Here is an 18,428-nt window from a genome sequence, read left to right as displayed (position 1 = left end):
AGGGTAGGATGGGATTTTCATAAGTGCTCAGTGTTTGCCTAACTGCTCCCACGGAAGTCAACAGTAAAACTCACACTGAATTCAGCGGGAGCCGAGTTAGGTCAGTGCAGAGCACTTTTTAAAATCTCTCAGTATCACCCCTTGAAGGACAACTTATCAAAGTTTATCCATTCCCTTTAAAATTCCTGCAACATATGAAGACCTTTGTTCCCACAGTTTGTCTGAATCCACTTCCAAAAAGACAACCATTCAGAAGACACTGTTTAAATGGATGTGAATTTTTCTACAGATAAAGAAAAATATTCTGGAAAGATTACCACACTATCATTTGGCACTGACAAGATTTACCAGAGCTAGAAATGCTACAGAGTGAAGGGAGATCTGTTTTTACTAGCCAATGTCAGTGAAATCCACAGCCATACTCCAGAGGACAGTTATTTAAGCAACAGCTTGAGCAAGAGGATTTATGGTTAAAACCTCCTGCCACAATCTAAAAAGATTTTAAAAAGAAGATTATATTTCCATTACTACACTCTTCCTATCTCTAATTCAGAGTTGGGCATTTACACAAAGACTTATTTCATATTCAGCCTGAAGTTTTATTTGTAGCCTTCCTCTTTTCTCTCACACCAGTTTCTGGGCCATCTTTGAATCTCCTGCTGCCCCTTCCAGCCCACACCATCACTTGAGTGAATTTTAATATTTATAATCCAGAAGACAAAAAGTGTATTTAACTAAGAAGTGCTTGTATAAGTGAGTATCCACATTTTACTCATTTATATCAGCCCATATATGAAGTAATTCAATAACCAAGAACTCTTCTCTCTTCAGACCCTTTCGTGTGGTTGAGGTATTTGTCAACTACCATCTTCAAAATGAATAGGGAAGGGCAAACAAGATCTAGACAAGAGGTTCTCAACCTCTGAACTCCCCAGGACACAAATGTCAAATGCAATTTGTCACAACCCACCCAACTCCCACAGACCTTTGAAGCTGGGTCAAGGATTGCTTTTATTCTGGATATTTTCCAATAGTGGTAAGATGGAATAAGTCAATCTTTTGGAATCTATTTAGCAATGGTCAGTACAATAGATTCCTTACAAAATTATTCTTTCCAGAAACTAAGTGAGATTCTGGTCAGAATAAGAACTTTAACAATGTGTCTAGTGCATCTAACTAAGATGTTTCAAGACATTGCTTATGGACGGCAATCCATTTAAGTCTGGAACGGCTTTACAGACATTAATTCACTATGGATCACAATACCCCAGGAAACAGGAAAGTATACTGAACTTAGATGGGAAAACAGAGTCACAGTAATTCTGTGACACACCCAAGGTCAGATATGTCTGTGAGAAAGCCAGAAATAGAACCTAGATTTCTCAAATTCACAGGGCTGGAATTCAATCGTAAGACCGTCCTTTCCCTGAAAAAAGGTAGTGCACTCTACAAAGCTTCACACCAGCCAGACAGCCATATAAAAACTATTGTAATGGAGAAAAATAATTAGCCATCTTTTCACTCCATGTCCCACTTTAGTGGTAGATTTAATTTAAATCAAAGCTAAAGGAAAGAATAATGGCCAATTTCACATGGAATGGTTTCAACAATTTCCAAGTGGCCCATTCATACCTGTCAGTTGATGTTGGGCTGACAGCAGCTGTTGCCTCAATGGGCTTCTCTGCTGGTTTCTCTTCTTTAGTGGCACTTACAGGTGCAGGTTCACAAGCCGCTGCAGCTGGTGCTGGAGGGGTAGGGGCTGGGGCAGGAGCAGGGACTGGTAGAGGAGCTGGTGCAGGGGCTGCAGCAGCTGTTGTAGAAGAACTAACAGTAGTAGTAGTAGTAGCAGCAGCAGCAGCAGCAGCAGCAGCATTTGATTGCTGCGTTGTAGCTGGTGATGGTGCCGGAGCAGCTGCTGCTTTGGGCTACAAAAACAATGAAACAGAATTAAGATAGCACATTCCTGCCCTAAGTATGCTCTGCAAGGACCAGTTATGCTTCAGATAGTAACTTGCAAACTCAAACTCTCCATTTAGTGGATTTTATAAAAGACATTTTAAAAATACGAAGGTGTATAGTTAAAAAACCTAAATTTACAATATCTTAGGTATTTAAAGATACACATTTTCAAAGGCCATCATTTTGCAATCAGAACTGAGGTAATTATTTAATACATAATTACAACATCCAGTACTATGTTAGAGGTTTCATGTTTTGCTTCAAAACCAAGTACATTCAAATCCAAATACTGTACATTAAAAGAATGCCTACACCTTTTTATAAAATGTACATTTCATAAATATTCTATAAGTAACAATGTTTATAGAGGAAATTCCTTAAGATAATCATCAGCAGATTTTTGACGAGTGTAGAGAGTTTGAAAAAAAAATGTGAAATAAGCTGGTAAAATGAAAATTTGACATTTAGCTGTTAATATGTTGGAAGGTAAAGTACCAGGAGTTAAGATTAGAAGGAAATCCTTAATATTAAGATAAACCCACTACCAGTATGCCTAGGTACTAGAGCAGAGGTGGGCAAACTACGGCCCGTGGGCCACATCTAGCCCTCCTGCCCGGCCTCTGAGCTTCTGGCCCAGGAGGCTGGTCCCAGCCCCTCCCCCGCTGTTCCCCCTCCCCCGCAGCCTCAATTTGCTCTGCCGCCTGCTGGCTGGCGTGGCTACCTGTCCTGGTGCTCTGGGCGGCACGGTTGTAGTGCCGCCAGCCATCTGTGCTCCAAGCAGCGTGGTAAGGAGGCGGGGGATGATAGAGGGCAGGGTAGTTCGGAGTGGTGGTCGGGGCAGGGGTGTGGATAGGGGTTGGGACGGTCAGAGGGTGGGGAACAGGGGGAGGGGGCCCCCAGGGAGCAGTCAGGAAGGAAGGGTGGTTGGATGGAGCAGTGGGGTGCAGTCAGGGGCAGGGGTTCCAGAGGCGGTCAGGGAGAAGGGGTGGCTGGATGGAGCAGGGGTCGGGGGAGGGGGAGGAGGCGGCAGTCAGGAATAAGAGGAGGGGTTGGATGGGGTGGCAGGGGGCAGTCAGGGGCAGGGTTTCCGGGGGCTGTCAGGGGACAGGGGGATTGGATGTGGCAGGAGTCCCTGGGGGGGGCCGTTACGGGGCAAGAAGCAGGAGGGGTTGGATAGGGAGCAGGGCCAGGTCATGCCTGGCTCTTTGGGGAGGCACAACCTCCGCTAACCAGTCCTCCATATTATTTTGGAAACCCAATGCTGCCTCAGGCCAAAAAGTTTACCCGCCCCTGTACTAGAGCACCATTTTCAAAATACTGCAGAGCATTTTAGCTATATAGTTACCACTGAAGTCCACAGAAGTGTGTTGTTTTCCGTGGATTACCAGGCTTTAGGTGGGAAGGCTATGACTGACACAGAGGTAGCAGTGAAAGACACAATGAGGATAACTGGATGTGGAAGCTGCGGCATGTACATGATCCTGGAGGGGTACCTGAAAAAAGTTTTGTCTGCATGAAGTGCCGCCTGATAGAGCTGATGGAAGAAAAGATCCGAGGACTGAGATGCAGGTGGAAACTCTGGCTGAGTTTAGAAGGGGCTTTGAGCAGATGATGGAGCACAGACAGGAGGGGGCTGAAGGGATAAACTCAGACGTGCAGATGGAAGCAGGACCAAAGAATTCAGAGGAGAGACTGCTGGGTGAGGAAAGTGGACGGTGGAAGCATGTGACTAAGAGAACCAGGCAGAGGAAAAGACGGGCCAGTGAAGGAGAAACAGAACTCAGGAACAGGTCTGCAGAGTTGGAAAATGAAGAAGGGGCACAGCAGGTGGCCGCTGAAGGAGAGAGGGCAAGGAAAAAGAGAAGAGCTGATAGTCCTACAAGAGGAGGGGAGGAGTCAATGGATGCAACACCAAATATAAGCCCCAGGAGGATTGCAAGGGTGAATAGGAACCGAGGACTTGCAGCCAGTGGGCGCAGGGGATAGACCGGAGAATCACACTGTCACCAGGAAAAGGCAGGTCTACGTGATTGGAGACTCCTTACTGAGAAGAATAGACAGGCCTGTAACTAGAGCTGATCGGGAGAAAAGAAGGGTGTGCTGTCTGCCTGGTGCTAAGATACAGGATGTGGACCTGAGGCTGAAAAGGATCCTAGTGGGAGTGGGAAAGAATCCATTGATTGTCCTTCATGTGGGAACGAATGATACGGCTAGATACTCTCTGGAATGTATCAAGGGAGACTATGCCAGACTGGGGAAGATGCTTAAGGAAATCGAGGCTCAGGTGATCTTCAGTGGGATTCTGCCGGTTCCTAGAGAAGGGCAACAAAGGTGTAACAAGATTATGGCGATCAACAGATGGCTCAGGCAGTGGTGCTGTAAGGAGGGCTTTGGGATGTACGGCCATTGGGAAGCATTTACGGACTAAAGATTGTTCTCTCGGGATGGTGTAAGGAGGGAAATAGACTTCTAGGATGGAGGCTTGCCAAACTGATTAAGAGAGTTTTAAACTAGGAATTTGGGGGAGATGGTTGGGAGATGTCCAGGAGATCTCCAAGCCGGAATTTAACCTTGAGAGGGAAGTAAACAAAGTAAGAGGGGATACAGTCGTGGACAGAAGAATTGGCATAAGGAGGAAGTGTAGTGTAGATAGAAGACTAACAGGTGATGCTAGTGGTAGAATGTCTGTGCCTAACAGGGTAAAGAATGTCAGTGAAGCCAAAACGGCAAAAATTAAGATGTCTGTACTAACGCGAGGAGCCTAGGGAACAAAATGGAGGAACTAGAGCTACTGGTGCAGGAAGTGAAACCGGATATTATAGGGATAACAGAAACATGGTGGAATAGTAGTCATGACTGAAGTACAGGTATTGAAGGCTATGTGCTGTCTAGGAAAGACAGAAATAAAGGCAAAGGTGGTGGAGTAGCATTGTACATCAAGGAGGAGGTTAACTAAAGAAATAAGAAGTGATGGAATGGACAAGACAGTCTGTCTGGGCAAAAATCACACCGGGAAAGAAAGCTACTAGAGCCTCCCCTGAGACAGTGCTTGGGGTGTGCTACAGACTGCCGGGATCTGATTTGGATATGGATAGAGACCTCTTTAATGTTTTTAATGAGGTAAACACTAATGGGAAATGTGTGATCATGGGAGACTAACTTCCCAGATATAGACTGGAAGATAAGTGCTAATAAGAATAATAGGGCTCAGATTTTTCTGGATGTGATAGCAGATGGATTTCTTCACCAAGTAGTTGAAGAACCAACAAGAAGGGATGCCATTTTAGATTTGGTTTTGGTGGGCAGCGAGAACCTCACAGAAGAAATGGTTGTAGGGGACAACCTCGGTTCGAGTGATCATGAGCTAATTCAGTTTAAACTAGATGGAAGGATAAACAAAAATAGATCTGGGACTACAGTTTTTGACTTCAAAAGCGCTAACTTTAAAGAATTAAGGAAGTTAGTTACGGAAGTGGATTGGACTGAAGAATTTGTGGATCTAAATGTGGAGGAGGCCTGGAATTACTTTAAGTCGAAGATGCAGAAACTATCACAAGCCTGTATCCCAAGAAAGGGGAAAAAAAACACAGGTAGGAGTTGTAGACCAAGCTGGATGAGCAAGCATCTCAGAGAAGTGATTAAGAAAAAGCAGAAAGCCTACAAGGAGTAGAAGAAGGGTGGGATTAGCAAGGTAAGCTACCTTAGTGAGGTCAGAACATGTAGGGATAAAGTGAGAAAGGCTAAAAGCCAAGTAGAGTTGGACCTTGCAAACGGAATTAAAACCAATAGTAAAAGGTTCTATAGCCATATAAATAAGAAGAAAACAAAGAAAGAAGAAGTGGGACCACTAAACATTTAGGATGAAAAGGAGGTTAAGGATAACCTAGGCATGGCCCAATATCTAAATAAGTACTTTGCCTCAGTCTTTAATAAGGCTAATGAGGAGCTTAGGGATAATGGAAGGATGACAAACAGGAATGAGGATATGGAGGTGGATATTACCACATCTGAGGTAGAAGCCAAACTTGAACAGCTTAATGGGACAAAATCAGAGGTCCCAGACAATCTTCATCCAAAAATATTAAAGGAACTGGCGCATGAAATTGCAAGCCCATTAGCGAGAATTTTAAATGAATCGGTAAACTCAGGGGTTGTACTGTACGACTGGAGAATTGCTAACATAGTTCCTATCTTTAAGAAATGGAAAAAAAGTGATCCGAGTAACTATAGGCCTGTTAGTTTGACAATCTGTAGTATGTAAGGTCTTGGAAAAAATTTTGAAGGAGAAAGTAGGTAAGGACATTGAGATCAATGGTAATTGGGACAAATTACAACATGGTTTTACTAAAGGTAGATCGTGCCAAACCAACCTGATCTCCTTCTTTGAGAAGGTGACAGATTATTTAGACAAAGGAAATTCAGTAAACCTAATTTACCTCGATCTCAGTAAGGCATTTGATACTGTTCCACATGGGGAATTATTAGTTAAATTGGAAAAGATGGGGATCAATATGAAAATTGAAAGGCGGATACGGAACTGGTTAAAGGGGAGACTACAACGGGTCATAGTGAAGGGTGAACTGTCAGGCTGGAAGGAGGTTACTAGTGGAGTTCCTCAAGGATCGGTTTTGGGACCAATCTTATTTAATCTTTTTATTACTGACCTTGGCACAAAAAGCGGGAATGTGCTAATAAAGTTTGCGGATGACATAAAGCTGGGGTGTATTGCTAACACAGAGAAGGACCGGGATATCATACAGGAAGATCTGGATGACCTTGTAAACTGGAGTAATAGTAATAGGATGAAATTTAATAGTGAAAAGTGCAAGATCATGCATTTAGGGATTAATAATAAGAATTTTAGATATACATTGGGGACACATCAGTTGGAAGCAACAGAGGAGAAGGACCTTGGAGTATTGGTTGATCACAGGATGACTATGAGCCGCCAATGTGATATGGCCATTAAAAAAGCTAATGCGGTTTTAGGATGCATCAGGCGAGGTATTTCCAGCAAAGATAAGGAGGTGTTAGTACTGTTATATAAGGCACTGGGGAGACCTCACCTGGAATACTGTGTGCAGTTCTGGTCTCCCATGTTTAAGAAAAAACGGTTACTCACCTTTGTAACTGCTGTTCTTCGAAATGTGTTGCTCATATCCATTCCAGTTAGGTGTGTGCGCGCCGCATGCACGTTCGTCGGAGACAGTTCCCCGCAGCTGAGGTGATTGGGGAGGCCTGTAAACCTCGTATAATCGATATGATTGCTTGGAAGTGGGGCTGAGGCAAGTAGGCCCTGGCTTGAGTGGAGTCCAGCGTTGCCCCTATGAAGTCCAGCCTTTGTGTGGGGACCAGGGTGGATTTCTCGGCGTTGAGGAGTAGGCCCAACTGGGAGAATAGGTCCATAACTATATCGACATACTGCCGGACCTGAGATTGAGAGGTCCCCTTGATGAGCCAGTCGTCCAGATACGGGAACACACGTATCTGTTGCCGGCGGAGGTGGACGGCCATGCACTTCATGAACACCCTCGGGGCCGTGGAGAGGCCGAAGGGGAGGACTGTGAATGGAAGTGCTGGTGGTTGACCATAAAGCAAAGGTACTTCCTGTATGGTGGAAAGATGGCAATGTGGAAGTATGCATCCTTCATGTCGAGGGCAGCAGACCAGTCTCCAGGATCCAGGGATGGGGTAATCGTTCCCAGGGAGACCATGCGGAACTTCAACTTGAGCATGCATTTGTTGAGTCCGCGCAGGTCTAGGATAGGTCTGAGGCCTCCCTTGGACTTGGGGATCAGAAAATAGCAGGAGTAAAACCCCTTTCCTCTCTCGTCTAAAGGTACCTCCTCTATAGCTCCCGCAGCGAGGAGAGATTGGACCTCCTGTAGGAGGACTTGCTCGTGAGAGGGGTCCCTGAAGAGGGAACGGGATGGGGGCGGGAAGGCGGTGATGAAGCAAATTGGAGGTGGTACCCTTGCTTCACTGTGCGCAGGACCCAAAGATCCAATGTCAATTGGGACCACGCTGGGAGGAAGTAGGAGAGACGGTTGGAGAAGGGAGGGAAAGGATCCTGTCCTGAGACTGGTATGCCGTCCCCGGGCGCACCTTCAAAAAGTTGGACTTGGGGCCCGGTGGTGCCTTAGAGGGCCTGTGGTTTTGGCCCCCTTGGGGACCGGACTGGCGTCTGCAGCCACCCCGCCCGCGCGTTCTACTGAGGTCCTGCCTCTGCCGAGGTGTAAAGTATGGTCGGTGTGCTTGGGGCCTGAAGGGTCTACGCTGGGTTACGGGGGTATGCATTCCCAACGAGCACATGATGACTCTATTATCCTTCAGGCTCTGCTGCCTGGGATCGGTCTTTTCCGAGAACAAACCCTTGCCATCAAAGGGTAGGTCCTGGATGGTATACTGCAGCTCAGGAGGCAAGTTAGAGACCTGGAGCCAGGAGATGCGCCTCATAGTGATTCCCAAGGCCAAGATTCTGGCCGCTGAGTCGGCCGAGTCTAGGGAGGCCTGGAGAGAGGTCCTGGCCACTTTCTCTCCCTCCTCCAGGAACGCGTTGAATTCCTGGCATGAGTCCGGGGGTAGCAGCTAGGAGAACCTATCCACTTCTGCCCAAGTGTTATAATTGTATCGGCTCAGTAGAGCCTGTTGGCTGACCACTCGGAGCTGTAGGGCCCTCGCTGAGTACACCTTACGACCCAGGAGATCCATCCGTCTGGCCTCTTTGGACTTTGGGGCAGGCGCCTGCTGGCCATGTCGCTCCCTTTTGTTGACCAACTGGACAACTAAGGAGGAGGGAGGAGGATGAACGTACAAGTACTCATATCCCCGAGAGGGTACCATGTACTTTCTCTCAAGTCCCTTTGCCGTCGGTGGAATGGAGGCTGGAGACTGCCAGAGGGTGTCGGCAGTGGCCTGGATGGTTTAAATGAATAGCAGCGCGACCCGGGTGGGAGCACCAGCGGTGAGGATGCTCACTACGGGGTCCTCAACTTCCGGGATCTCCTCCACTGGGAGGTTGATATTGAGGGCCACTCTGCGAAGGAGGTCCTGATGGGCCCTGAGGTCTATCGGTGGGGGCCCTGATGATGAGGTCCTTGCCACAGCCTCATCCGGTAAGGAGGAGGAGGATACCCCGGGAATGAGGGGGTCCTCGACGGCCTCCTGCTCCTGGGACAGTTCCTGCTCCAGCTGCCCCGGGGAGTCCGGAGGATGTGTTGCGTGCTCTTCCGACTCAACCCCGGGGGGGGGGAGGCGGGAAATGGTGGCCTCTGGTGCCCGATGTTCTGAGGCAGCAGAGCGGGTCTGGACCAGGGGGGCACCCTGGGCTTGGTGGTACGCCCAGGGTGTCCAGAAGGACCACTGCTGAGGTCCAATGTCCTGCGGCCGAGAGTCCCGGAAACCCCCCGTAGGTACCTCCGTATCCCTGTCCCGGTCGTAATAGCTGTCCACCTGGGAGGATACGGACGTGTGTCTGGACGGCCATGGTGGAGCAGAAAAGCCTGGAGCTGAAGTCCCGACTGATCTCACACCCCTCGATCATGGGGTCCGGTGCCGGTACACGGAGCGGTACCGAGAGCGGGACCGGGACCTGCGACCAGCCCGGTGCCGGGAGGTCGACCGGGATCTCAAGTCTCTACGCCCTGACCCGCTCCGGGAGGTACGGTGCCTGGGACGGTGCCGGGAACTGGAGCAGTACCGCAAGTAGCGGGTTGGGGAGCGAGAGTCCGACCGGTGCCGAGAGTCCGATCGGTTCCATGGCGGGGACCGGTGCCAGGACCGAGAGCGAAGTCAAGAGTGGGAGCGACGTCTCGACTCAGAGCATCTGCGGGATCGTAATCTTGAGCGTGGCCGGTCAGCTACGCTGACAGACGGCGGTCTGGTCAGGGTCGGCTTGCCCATGGACTGCAATACTCGCATCGGCGGTGCCGGGGGTAGAGGCGGTGCCGCCTCGGTGATGGCGATCAAGTCCCTCGCAGTGGAGAAAGTCTCCGGGGTAGATGGCAAAGTGAGCTCTACCATGGCCGGTGCCGGGGAGCTGTCAGGTGCCGGACTCAACGGTACCGGTTTCGGCTGTGCCGCGGCAGGTATTGCTGCCGGGCGGTCAGACTTAGGTGCAGTCTCCGGCTGCAACGCTGGTGTTGCCATCTGACCCTTCGCCATCTTCGACCTCGGGGAGAGGGAGCGGCGGGGAGTCTATTTCGGGGCTGGCGGTGGCCGGTACCGGGAATCCTTAGGCGTACTGGCGACGCCCGGTGCCGTAGGGGTGCCTCTGCTCACCGACTGGCTCGTGCTTGGTGCCAAGGGCGACGGCGTCAGGGCCGCTTCCATTAGGAGCTGCTTTAACCTAATGTCCCGCTCCTTTTTGGTTCTTGGCTTAAAAGCCTTGCAAATTGGGCACTTAGCCGATAAGTGCGATTCCCCTAGGCACTTCAAACAGGAGTCATGAGGATCTCCTGTCAGCATCGGCCTATGACAGGCCGAGCACTGCTTGAAACCTGGTGAGCCAGGCATGAGCTCCGGCACCAGGTGCAGGGAAGGGGCTACCCCCCCGAACCCCGCAACACTTACTAACTAACAACTATAACTATGAACTATAACTAACTCTAATGAACTATATATATATATATATACACATACACACACACACACACACAACAACAGTTAACTACACTACGAATATAACTAGAAGAGCGAGTAGCTATGGAAGGTGGAGGTCAGCTAAGCCGCACTCCACTGTTCCAATAACCGACACGGGCGGTAAGAAGGAACTGAAGGGTGGCTGGGTCGGCTGGGGTATATATCCAGCGCCATAGCGGCACCACTCCAGGGGGCGGCCAGCCGACCCACCGAGTGTTGCTAGGGTAAAAGTTTCTCCAACAAACATGCACGCGGCGCGCACACACCTAATTGGAATGCATATGAGCAATCACTTGAAGATGAAGGATGAATTCAAACTGGAACAGGTTCAGAGACAGGCTACTAGGATGATCCGAGGAATGGAAAACTTGTCATATGAAAGGAGACTCAAAGAGCTTGCCTTGTTTAGTCTAGCCAAAAGAAGGCTGAGGGGGGATATGCTTGTTCTTTATAAATATATCAGAGGGATTAATATTAGGGAGGGAGAGGAATTATTTAAGTTTGTACCAATGTAGACACAAGAACAAATGGGTATAAACTGGACACTAGGAAGTTTAGACTTGAAATTAGACAAAGTTTTCTAACCATTAGAGGAGTGAAGTTCTGGAACAACCTTCCATGGGGAGTAGCGGGGGCAAGACATATCTGGCTTTAAGACTAAGCTTGATAAGTTTATGGAAGGGATGGTATGATGGGATAGCTTAATTTTAGCAATTGATCTTTGATTACCAGCAGATAAGTATGCCCAGTGATCGGTGATGGGATGTTGGATGGGATGGGATCTGAGTTACTGTAGAGAATTCTTTCCTGAATGTTGGCTGGTGAGTCTTGCCCACATGCTCAAGGTTTAGCTGATCGCCATATTAAATGAACTCATGAACAGCAGGACAAGAATGTAATCCAAGTACGTAAAATGAAACATGAGGAGATTGTAAAAAAGGATGGACTGTAAAATTCAGACTCCACTTATCACCCAGGAGCCATCAAAATTTTGTTGGAGATTTTTGCATTCTAGTATTGGTGTTCATTATTACAAGCTGCAACATTTATGCACATTGGAGCGGATAAAGGACAAAGTTTCAACTCAATCTCCCCTACACACACACTTCATGAATAACGTAACTCTCAGATAACTTAAATAGACTTTAGTGGTTCTGTAGGTATACACTTACATGTGTAATGCTGAGAACCACAGTAAGAACTCTTTACAAAATGGATGCGACTTTGATGAGAAAATTGCAACTTACTTTTGTCACCATAACCACCACAAAGTTCTTCTCATCGATTTTGTATTCTTTAAGAGCAGTATCATCATTAAGGATTTTACCTAGCAAGTTCAATATGAAAGTTATTGAGAAGTCATTTAACAGTTTGTTAGCTCATCTTAATATTCCATTAAACAGTATCAAAGTACCTAAAAATAGCTACATGCAGACACCTGAATGAATATGCATAAGACAAAGAAGAATGTTTTACCCCTAAACTCTGGCTGCAGAGCTCCTAAATAAAATTTTCCTGCTGTGCCCTTCTATAGCACAAGTTATTTGAAACCAGTTCTGACTATTCTGACATTTTCAACACTATACCAACAGTGTCAAATATGTTCCGTAATACTGAAAATAGGATTGTCATCTCAAGGAAAAAGGTTTTGTTCAGCGTTGAGCTTTTCAAACTAGAAAAAAAACTTCAATGTATCAATTAAATAATTTAAATTTGCCTAGTGCTTAAGATAAAGAAAAAAATATTCGATATCCTCCATGCTTTATATCTCTACTGCCTTATTGTGACTTAGTTAGCCTTTCAGAGCCAGCAACTGATCAGCATAAATGCATCTGTATGAGACAAGCTTGCAACTCTGCAATTTTACCAATTTAAACTTAGCAGACTTAAATACTGGCTTTATGTGAAACAGGCTTAACCTTTCTTTTATCTTGTCTTGCAAAAAGATTAAGGTAGAGACAAGACAAAAAAAGAAAACAGTGGTGCCTTTCTAATTTGCACCACCATTGTTGATTAGCATCTTTTGTTATTAAGCAGAAAATGGTCAAGTTCACTTATACCAGTTTGGTTTAAAACTTCATTACACTACATAAATATCCTGTAAAAGCAGTCTCAGTTATAGCATCACTATAGAACTCCAGTCTTTGAGAAATTAGGTGAGATAAGGTTAGAGAATACTATCCTACTATAAAACTGAGCAATAGTCTCAGTTCTAACAGTCAGGTTTCCTGCAGCGGCAGCAAGTCTTACAGAAGGGTTGGAGCTAACATACTTATGCACTTTTATAACTGATCCCATCCCCACATGAGTCGGGTTTAAAAACAATATGCTGCCTCAGCTGTAGTTAACAGGATATTTCCTTGGCCGGTGGTGTAGAAAGTCTGGGCAAGGGAGGATATGAATAGAACAGCCTCTCACTCATGTGGCTCCACCTGGGAGCTGAAGGTAGACTTGAGTCCTAAATGGTTTGGCCATTTGAACACCAAAGGTGAAATGTGGATGCAGTGTCTGAATGGCCAATGTTTGCATTGGTCTATTTGCCCACTGAGGACCTCTTATTATCTTGTAAGCTGTGTGGGAAAGGAACTACCCATCTATGTATGCACAGGACTCTGCATCACACCCCCCAAAATACTCAAAGCCTCCAGGGACTACTGTAATATAAATATGAGACTACAACAAAGTTATCCTCACCTTTGAGCAGTTTATTGTTTTTTAAAGCAAACCACCACAATTCCACCAGGTTGAACCAAAGCCTAGCACAGTGCTATTAAAAAAAAAAAAACCACCACATAATGTCAAAACGAGCCCTCCCCACTCACCTTCCTAAGAAAGGATTTTATGTCATAATCAATTACACCACACATACCTTACTTCTAAATTTTAAAAAAATAATGGTGCAAGCTAGGATTGCGGAAACATGAGGCTTGACTCCTTAGTTTAGACTTTAATTCTGTATCTTATTCCCTATCGTCCCTATACAATTTTATTTAAATTAAACAATTTGCACAGTGCTGCCAAAGAGGCATAAGAATTTGAGAATCTCAAAAGTGCAGCTCCTTGCATTAAGTTTAACTTGTGTTAAATCCTGAGCCCTGCTGTATCAGAATTTTTCAGCCCCATAACCAACAGAAGTTTCAGAATTTCATACAATTTTAAATACATGCACGAGACATTTTATGAAGACAGTTTTCTAGTTAACATATTTAGAAATCCATCTTTATGTACTGAAGTCAATAAGAACAAATCAGGCAAGACAAGTCCATTTCACTATCCTGGGGACTTTCCTGCCTGTTTGTTATTGTTCTCCCTGACAAACCCTCCAGGGCCAGAGATGTAAAGAGAATCCAGAACAGTTGCCTTTACTTTCCCCTTCTTTCAAATGTGGGGTTTCCAAGTTTAATCTTAATTTTCTATTTCCTTTTTTATTTATGCTAAATGTCCCTATGTGTTTTTTCTCTTAAGTTACTGACGTGCACTCAGCCTTAACTCCAATTGAAGGACTTTTTTTTTTTTTTTTTTTTTTTGCCTCTGAAGGAAAACAAATAGTTGTTCTGAGTTCCAGAAATCCCGCCTTGCTGTGTTGGGGAGAGGTCAAGGCAGCTGCTTCCAACATGTTAAGGATATCAACAAGGCTTTTTTGGGAGAAGAAGGAATCTGAGAGAGTATTTTGGTCCTTGAGATAAGTGTCCTCTGAACTCAGAAATGAAGCTATGAGAGGGAAGGAGAGTGGATTCAGACATTTTAAAGCCAAAAGGGACCATTATGCAAGAGGTCAGACTAGAAGGTTATTACATAGCCACTGGCTTTCACCAAGCGATTCAGGAATCAAGTATTAAGAACTTGATTTTAAGCCCTAATGTCTATCTTCCATGGTCAGTTTCTCATTGGTATATACCAGTGGTCCCCAGCCTTTTTCGTCTGGCAGGCGCCGGACAAAAGACCGTGGCGGCAGATGAGCATCCACTGAAATGCCGCCGAAATTCAGTGGCGATGCCTCTGGATGACACCGCTTCTGGATGTTGCTGCTTGCCACTGAGAAGCAGTGTCATCCAGAGGCATCGCCACTGAATTTCGGCGGCATTTCAGTGGATGCTCGACCGCCAGCCAGGACGTGTGCGCATTTAGATGCCCCTGCAGGCACTGCACTGGGGACCCCTGGTATACACTGTATGTTTCTAGATGATTGAGAGCTGATCCCAAAATACCAAGAACTCCCTCTGCTGATAAGACAGCTTGTTTTGGTTTTTAGTACTTCTAAAGGCTAAACAAAATCCTAATCCTTGGAACAGGGGGATATTGAGTAAGAAGTCAGTGAAAAGCAGAAAGTTTGTCAGTTTCAGATGTAATCTTTACTTTTAGAAGACATTACCTGCATAAATTAGTTTTTGACCAGCTACTGGAAAAGCATCTTTCCCCTTTTCTGATTCGATCTTCTCTTTCAGCGCCTTCACCTAAAGCATAGTTCTTGTTAGAGGAAAGTAGATTCATACACTTCAAATCCCACTTAACACTGTGTTTGTTTCAACAGAACAGCAGATATAAATAGACAAAGTGTATTTCAATCCCAGGTTTGGAACATTATGTCACAAAAGTCAAACTGCCAAAGAGCTTTCCTTCCAGCCTCCTCTTGGAGCAATATTGTTCAAGGAATTTTCTAGTAAAACAAATTAGAGTTACAATCCAGTGTCACATTACAATCCCTCCCCTGACAAATATGAAATACAGATCTAGAATTCAGTGACAAGTGAAGATAAGATTTGATGCAGAAAGTACTCGTTAAAGAAATGAGGTATCATGCCTAGTGGCCCTTCCCTAAAGCACTTGCTCAGAATACAGAGTAGACAAGAGATTTAAAAATAAATAAATATTCCCTCCTCCCCCAACAGAATGATGATCTCACGATCTATAAATTCAGTTGCACTTTTTTTAATCACTGCAGTCACTAAGTGATCTGCTAGCTCAGGGGTTCCCAAACTTCACTGCACCGCAACCCCCTTCTGACAACAAAAATTACTACATGAACCCAAGAGGAAGTACCAAAGCCTGAGCCCACCCAAGCCCTGCCACCCCAAGATGGTGGGCCAAAGCCCAAGCCCAAGGGCTTAAGCCCCAGTTGGGGGATCCATAAGCTCAGCACCATTGCCCTGGGCAGTGGGGCTTGGGCTTTGGCCCAGCATGGTAGAGTTCAGGCTTGGGCCTTGGGCCCCAGCAAGCCTAATGCCAACTCTGGCAACCCCACTAAAATGGAGTTGCAACCCACTTTGGGGTCCTGACCCACAGTTTGAGAACCGCTGTGCTAGACCACTGTGAGGGGCAAGCTGTCCAGTTTTGCTGCTAAAGTTAGAGGACTCCTATCCAGAGGGACTATATTCTGGCAGTAACGTGCAAAAGGATCACTAAAGACTCTTCAGTATACATAATTAAAGAAATGTTTTTATACTAATGCACTTAGAACATTAAATAAAAACACTCAAATGTAGTGTACCTGGAAGCATTCTACATTTGTTGCATTTATCCCTTGACAGTTCACAAGAACCATGACAGCTTTAACAGGCAATCTGAAAGTCACACCCGAGCATCCACAAATTAACCTATCTTGTAGAGGATTTCCATACTTGTCTTTCAAAAGTATATAACACAAGCACAGTCAGTAAGAGAGACATTGGGATTGAAAAGTGCACAACATGCTTAACTCAGAGGACTATGCTTACTGACCAAGACAAAAGATACTTGTATCCTAATATCACAATTTAACTCAATACTACGTGTGCCCTATGTAGCTGCTACATGATCAATATTGTTTAATTTTCGAATGTAGCTTGCTATTAAGGCTAGCCCAATGGTCGAAATATACTCGAATGCTTTCTATTCAATAGCTGATAAGAGTTCTTAACTTATGTATTACAAAAAGCTGCCAAGTTATGGCACTTAACACTGGTGAAATCTGGCAAACATTTGCCCTTACATGTTTCTTGTATATTTCCTGGCATCACTTTGTTATGTAGTTCTTCCTTCTGCCTCTCCTCTCCAGTTCCCTAGCCCCCACCCCTCAACTTTGCTTCTTCCATTTTTTTTCTGCTACATTATACGTTTTACACACTTATAGTATTTTAACTTTCTCCCAGCAGCCTCTCCCCACAGGGCTTAGAAATGAGAGCCCACTGTCCAAGGGAAACTCACGTGAGGAGTCACGCCTTCCTCTTTATCCAGCAGCTGGGGAGAAGACTGCGCTGATACTCCCATTAGACATGCTGCCCTGGGACCGATCAGAAGTTCTCTCATATCAGCCTCCCAGCTAATCAGTTGTATTTCTATTGGAAAACTAGCCAGGCTCTTGACTTTGGATCTGTTACAACTCCATGACCTCTACATGGCTTTACCATGGACAGGATTTTCTTTGTTTATAAAAGGCACTCTAGTCCCCTCTGAATTTTTCCTGCAATACTATTGACTTGTTGGCAAGCTGCATTATATTTACTTTACATAATAAAATGCCAGTTTTCATCCAGTGTTTACTCCAAAAAGGCTTTACATGGAGTCCACAAAACCATGACTGTTCAGATGTAAATTCTTCCTAGATTACTTCTTGAGACTGAAGGACATTAACCTTGTTTTTGAAATGTTAATCTAGGCTGTCTCTACACTACCACTTTCAGCACTAAAACTTTAGTCATTCAGGGGTGTGAAAAAACACCCTCCTGTGCAACGAAAGTTTTAGCGCTGAAAAGCGCCAGTACAGACAACACTTTATTGCCAGGAGATAAAGCTACCATTCCTTGTTCGGGGTGGTTATTTTTTTTATTGCCAGGAGCGCTCTCCCCCAGCCATAAAGCATGACTACACTGACCACATCGCAGAGCTGCTGCAGCCGTGCTGTAACGTGGGCAGTTTAGTCAGAACCTAACTCTGTATCATTTGTTACCACAATAAACAAACCTGTAAATGTGATTTGTAAGCAAGTTTGATAAAAGTTTTAGGGACTTTACTGGCTAAGACTAAAAGCTGCCATTAGCAGCTGAACTAATTAGAACTTGGCTGATCACTGTCACACTCAAACTCAGCCACCACATGTAGGGCTTGGCTACAGTGGCACTTTACAGCGCTGCAACTTTCGCGCCCAGGGCTGTGAAAAAACACCCCCGAGCGCTGCAAGATACAGCGCTGTAAAGCCTCAGTGTAATCAGTGCAGCAGCGCGGGGAGCGCGGCTCCCAGCGCTGCAAGCTACACCCGTAAGGGATGTGGTTTACGTGCAGCACTGGGAGAGCTCTCTCCCAGCGCTGGCGCTCCGACCACACTCACACTTCAAAGCGCTGCAGCGGCAGTGCTTTGAAATTTCAAGTGTAGCCATACCCTCAGTTGCCATGCCCTTTGACCATGCTATTTCATCTTCCACTTAAATGTTTAACACCCATTTTGTAAGAATATTGTAGATTTTGTTCCGTTCGTTGTAGGGTGCAGAGTGTAGCTGCTCTGTCACTGGGCAAGCTTTCCCAGTGACAAAATAAAACCACCCCAACCAAGGGGCGGTTGCTTTGTCCACAGGAGAATGGCAGGAGCTGATAAAGCACTATCCACACCGGCACTTTTCGTTCTTAAAACTTCTGTCATTCGGGGGGAAGGGGGGTTTCCACATCCCTGCGCAACAAAAGTTTTAACAATGAAAGTACAACTGTGGACAAAGCTAAGATCAATGTGCTAATTATGGTCACCAATAAGAGTGATAGATAGGGTTGTTTTCCTACTAAAATTTCAGCTAATGACTTGAACAATGAGTTGAAAACAATCTACCTGAGTTCAAAAAGGTGGTGTTTACAAAAAAGATTAC

General features: G+C 45.6%; 1 protein-coding gene across 1 annotated transcript in view; it reads right to left on the bottom strand.

Moving 5' to 3' along the window:
• The window catches only part of RAD23B (RAD23 homolog B, nucleotide excision repair protein), a 65,711-nt gene that overhangs the window by 24,289 nt on the left and 22,994 nt on the right, over positions 1–18,428 (bottom strand). The window contains exons 2-4 of the mRNA XM_050948290.1: positions 14,972–15,053; positions 11,847–11,926; positions 1,633–1,925 (exon numbers count right to left, since the gene is read on the bottom strand). Of these exons, the coding sequence (XP_050804247.1) occupies positions 1,633–1,925; positions 11,847–11,926; positions 14,972–15,053 (455 nt within the window). The remainder of the gene's footprint in view (positions 1–1,632; positions 1,926–11,846; positions 11,927–14,971; positions 15,054–18,428) is intronic.

The sequence above is a fragment of the Gopherus flavomarginatus genome, chromosome 3 (assembly GCF_025201925.1).
Source record: "Gopherus flavomarginatus isolate rGopFla2 chromosome 3, rGopFla2.mat.asm, whole genome shotgun sequence".
Taxonomy (NCBI): domain Eukaryota; kingdom Metazoa; phylum Chordata; order Testudines; family Testudinidae; genus Gopherus; species Gopherus flavomarginatus.
Note: the sequence above shows the minus strand (reverse complement) of the source record. Positions and strands in the feature narration are given on the sequence as shown.